The following is a 5,000-nucleotide window of genomic DNA, read 5'->3' as shown; positions in this document are numbered from 1 at the left end:
TTAATTAAGGGGAGAAAATGAAAATTTATCTCTAAGGGCTAACTTCCTCCATAAAACCTCAAATTTGGCTATTTCACGATGTTGTTTGGCAGACGACGGCAAAGAAATGGACAGAAGTGAAAAACGCACTTGCATGTTGAATTTCAAGATAAAAATTAAGAAATGAGGACTTTGAAAGCAAACCACTCTTAAAAAATTATTTGAATAGCATTCATTAGTAGTAAAGAATCTGATTACACAGTCGGCCTGTTTCTACGGTCATATTTTTATCCCATACAAATTTGTTACTCCATGAAAGCAACTGAACATTTTATCTATCAAAGTTGTGAAGAAGCTGAGAAAAAATTTTTGTTTGGTAAGGAACTCACTGTTGAATTTCCGACTTTCAATTTCACCGATACAGCTACTCAAAACGCAACAGCCACGGCATCTGTGTTCACTTCAACCGAGACCTCACAGTTGAACATCTTATCCCGAGCTGCGACGCCTTCGGCTTCTGCAATCAACTCAAACCAGCTTGTCACCACTTCAGTGCCTGTTCAATTTTCAATTTTTGGTAGTGAAGCTATAAGTGTGACAGCTGCGGCATCTGCTTTCACTTCACCCGAGATCTCACAAACCGTAGTTAATTTGAAGAATTTATCTCAATCCTTGACGTCTTCAACTTCTGTAATCAATTCAACTTCCAAACCTTTGCCAAAGGTAGTCATGAGCTCTTCAATATTCCAGCTACAACCAAGCACAACTCAACGTCCTCCAACTTCTACTGAAGGTAGGCAACATTTTGGAAGGTAAATTAGAGCAACACCAAGGTGTAGATCGGCCTCTCGAGCTTCTCTTTGAATGAAAACTCTTCCCATATCAGCACCCTACCTCCATCGCAACAAATAGGGACTTAAATATCTACGACCGGCGGCGACGTCGATGAAAACGTCATCTCAGAATAAGGAGCTTAAGCAACGACGACGGCAACAGCAACGAGTACATCATCTCAAAATATAAATTCACGTTGCTGTAATCAGTTCAACCTTTTTAATATGACAAGGGTGTGGTAGTTCCTGAAAAGTGACACTGATCGGAACGGCGTCAATTTAGGGAAGAAAATGAAAATTTATCCTCAAGAGCACGCTGACGTCCTTCATGCATAAAACCTCAAATTTGAGATAGGACGCAGCTCTTTACAACCTCTAATTTCATTGGATCCCTTTATGACGCAGCTCTATCAAATTTAGCTATTTCACGTTGTTGTTTTGCACACGACGGCAAAGAAATGGACACAAGTGAAAAAGACACGCAGGGCGTGCAAAGCTATTGTTTTTGCCCACCAAATATGCAAATTTGTGACGTTCTCGTTGCCGTCGCCGTTGTCGTTGCTTAAGCTCCATAATATAACTTTGCCGCAGTGTCGTAATTATTCTATCTTGTTCGCGTCGCTGAATGTATGCCAAGTATCTTAGAATTAAATTGGTACGAGTGGTTTCAGAGTAAAAATAGAGAATGAGAGGCTCATCATGATTTGTATGCTCTCGTTGTCATCAAAACTTCAAATTTGGTGATTTCATGTTGTCGTTATGCAGAGTACAGCAGGAATATAATCTCGGGGAAGGATATTTGCTAAAATGCGCTCCGCACGTGCAGCAAGATTATTTCGGCCTCTTTCAACTAATGATTGTTTTTTAGGGCCTTGTCGCTGCCGTAACCGTCGTTAACTCGGGTCTCGTCTTTCAATAGATAAGATATCACTTCTACCTTCTCTTCACAATATAGCAAAGGCCTCTCCTTCCTTCTTTTTAAAAAAACCCTGAATGACAACTATTTCTCTTATGAATTCATCTTTATTTGTCACAGTGTCATTCCGACTGGTCTTTCGATGGAGAGATATCAAATTTGATCTACGGTTTCTAAACACTTCTTCTTCGCAACACAAGACTTTTGTTAGCTTTACCGAATCTCAGGTAAGGTCTTCTAAAATCAATAAAATTAGAGAAAATTTAACTAAGTGCAATATTTAATATAATGTTCAAAGTGCATAAGATTAATTATTTTACCCATTATAATCTTTGTCACTTCGATAATATAGTAAATTACACAAAAATCAAGTCAAAATGGTAGAGTTGATCTATTGTAGCTTCAAAAGTGTTTCAAATCTTTCGTCTATTTTTTTCGGAATTCATTTATTGATTCATTCATTATTAATGATAGAAGTATATATTAATAGTATAATATGAGCGTTTTAATAACGGTTATGAAGCGGAGTGCATTTTCTATTTATATATTCAAATGCTAAGTAGAAGCAAGATTCGATCTATGGATGAGATCGGACATCAGCGTGTGTACAGGAGCCTCTGGCAGCCGCTATCAGGGCATTAGTGATCTCACCCAACTCACAAAACCCATGAGTGAAATGACGCCTGACCACAACTACGGGAGCTCCATGTCTTAATTACTCTTCGCGAACAGTGTGAGGTTTCTTTAAAGTCCCACAGAAGTATTCAACAAGTCCGTGTTGTGACACGGGGCCTATCCTAATTTTGTCGTTCGTATCCGAGAAGACTAAGGTCTTAAGTCTCACTATTTTCAGATGTCATCTCAAAGGCTTCACTTTCTCCTTTCTTTTTTAAAGATCCTGAGTGTTGGATAGTCCAGTACTTAACCAACCGTACTATTTTGCGTGTTGCTTAATTAAGTTAGACGACGGATTAAAAAGGCTAACCGCTTTTTGTCCATTCCTTGTTTATTCGTTGAATTCGTGTGAGGTGGCTGAAAATATAACAACAGCTAAGTTGAAATTCAATTTTTATTTTTGTTTGCTTGTAGCTTATCTCAAATCTGTCTCCATACGTCAAAGCCGTAAAACTGATTTTCATGAGGTAATTTTTTTCATCGTAACATTTTGGGCGTAGGCTTGCTCTCGCCCACATATATCATATGTCATCATTCGTTAATATCGAGAGAGCGTCATGTTATTTCAAAGAAATATGACTCTCGTTTCAGACCAGGAAGTGTTGAGGTCACTGCCGTTTTGACGATTGGAAAAAATGAAGACATAGCAAAACTTGAACAAGAACTAGAAAATCGTAACAGGTCTGGATTACTTGGAAACGATTCTTGGATTGCGCTCTTCTGGGGGTCTGAAGGTAATCTGTTACCCATCAAGTTCTCTTGTACGTCCGCCGGCTTTGCAAGCTTTAGAAGGAGCTCATTACCAGAAGAGTACAACTGCCATACTCGGTCTATCTTACAGCATTTTCATATACCACGTTATTTTAACTAAGAAGAGTTTTTAAATAAGTTTTGGGTTGCAGTAATGACCATTGTCAATCCCTCGGGTAATTCCTCAACCCAAAGGTAATTTCTCAATCCAAAGAATAATTCATTGTTTAAGGCCAATGATTTCAGAGACTTACCACTGTGTTTTCATGATACGGCAAACGTCAAACGACAGACTACTGCACGTTTGTTATAAACGCAGGAAAATCAATCTAAACTACTTAGCATCGCGTCGTCGGCAAACGTTTGACATCTACGTTTTCCGAAAGAACGAAAAAGCTTGATTTTCGCTAATTTCTTGCCTATCATCGCTCCAACAGCGCTTTACTGTAGAATACTCGCCTACTCCAAAGAATTTAAAAAACGTGCGGCTACTCTGTTATTCGCAAACTTCAGGGTATACCTCGTTCTTAAAGCGTAAAAAAGATGAAGTATCCCATAGCGATGATTGTCACTGATTCATGTAAGAGGTAGAAGTTCAATCAATCAATCAATTTATTAAAGTCATAGCGTGGGATTGATGCTGCCTTCAGTATCCGAGCCAGAGGCTCATGTATAAAACGCATGACAAAAGCAGAACTAAAAAATAAAAGTAAACACATGATAACAATAATATCAAAATTAAGTAGGAGTTACATACATGAAATTATAAACAATTGTTATCTAACTATAATAAACTAGATAATATTCAGTTGTAAATATATACTCATCAAGCCTAAAATTGTCACATAAACATTGAAAACAATTTACGATTGGCAATAATTGCATAGACAACTAGTCCTTAAATTTAAAAGATTAATAGACTCCAAATTTTTATGAAATGCATTTAAATTGGGTGACTGTTTAGTATATGTAGGTAGCTTGTTCCATAGGTGAGTAATCTTATAAGTAAAAGAGTTATGGAAATACTGGTTGTTATAGGAGGGCTGAACAAGGTTACAACCACCTCCCCTTAAGTTATAATGTGAAACACGGAACCTTAAAGAAATCAGAAATATAACATGGAAACTTACGTAGTCAAGTAGCCAATTAGCCGCGTAGTCACAGTTTACGCGTTTGCTTGTTAACAGCGTACTCGGTCAGTCACTCGCTCTGTGAAAATATATCAATGTCATCTGTTCATGGTCATGCGCTCCTTGTTGTAGAAATTTTTAACTTTATTTTATTCAAGAAAGTTTGATAGTTTGATAGTTATTCAAGCAAGTTTGATTTCTTGTAGTAAGTTAACATGATCAATGCTGTCTTTTACTGAAAGGCCATAAACATGAATATCTGACGGTTGCCAGCACAAAGAAATGGACTCACTCTTAGTCCTTTTTTCATTTTCTATTATTCTTCAGATTTGTCCTGTTTACCGCCTGAGGTAACTATCCAGAATTTGCCAAGTTCGATTAACGAAGAAGACCCCGTTGCAATTCTTCGATCTAAGGATTTCATCGTACAAGGAAACGTGACAAAAACAATGTGCAAATCGTCCAACACGCTACGTTTTCAGTGGTCTTTGTCCAGGTACAAAGTAAATGATTCTGGAGAAACGGTTATTGTATGGACCGTTCTCCTGGATACAAAAACCACCGAATGGAACCTACAAAAACGTCAGCTTGGTTACGGAAAATATTTTGTAGACTTTAGGGCAGCGTTTGCAAGTAATCCCTATTTGATTGGGAGCGCTCGAGTTTTTTTCAAAATAGTACAATCCCCGCTACGAGCTGAAATTTCAGGCGGAAATA

General features: G+C 37.8%; 1 protein-coding gene across 1 annotated transcript in view; it reads left to right on the top strand.

Annotated features, from left to right (window-relative positions):
• LOC137971424 (polycystin-1-like protein 2) overlaps positions 1-5,000 on the top strand; it is a 24,575-nt gene that overhangs the window by 2,273 nt on the left and 17,302 nt on the right. Inside the window, exons 3-7 of the mRNA XM_068818252.1 lie at positions 324-772; positions 1,849-1,955; positions 2,818-2,870; positions 2,995-3,137; positions 4,611-5,000. The exon at positions 4,611-5,000 is cut by the window's right edge and continues 373 nt beyond it. Coding sequence (XP_068674353.1) covers positions 324-772; positions 1,849-1,955; positions 2,818-2,870; positions 2,995-3,137; positions 4,611-5,000 — 1,142 coding nt within the window. The remainder of the gene's footprint in view (positions 1-323; positions 773-1,848; positions 1,956-2,817; positions 2,871-2,994; positions 3,138-4,610) is intronic.

Source organism: Montipora foliosa, chromosome 9 (assembly GCF_036669935.1).
Source record: "Montipora foliosa isolate CH-2021 chromosome 9, ASM3666993v2, whole genome shotgun sequence".
In the NCBI taxonomy this organism is placed as follows: Eukaryota; Metazoa; Cnidaria; class Anthozoa; order Scleractinia; family Acroporidae; genus Montipora; species Montipora foliosa.
Note: the sequence above shows the minus strand (reverse complement) of the source record. Positions and strands in the feature narration are given on the sequence as shown.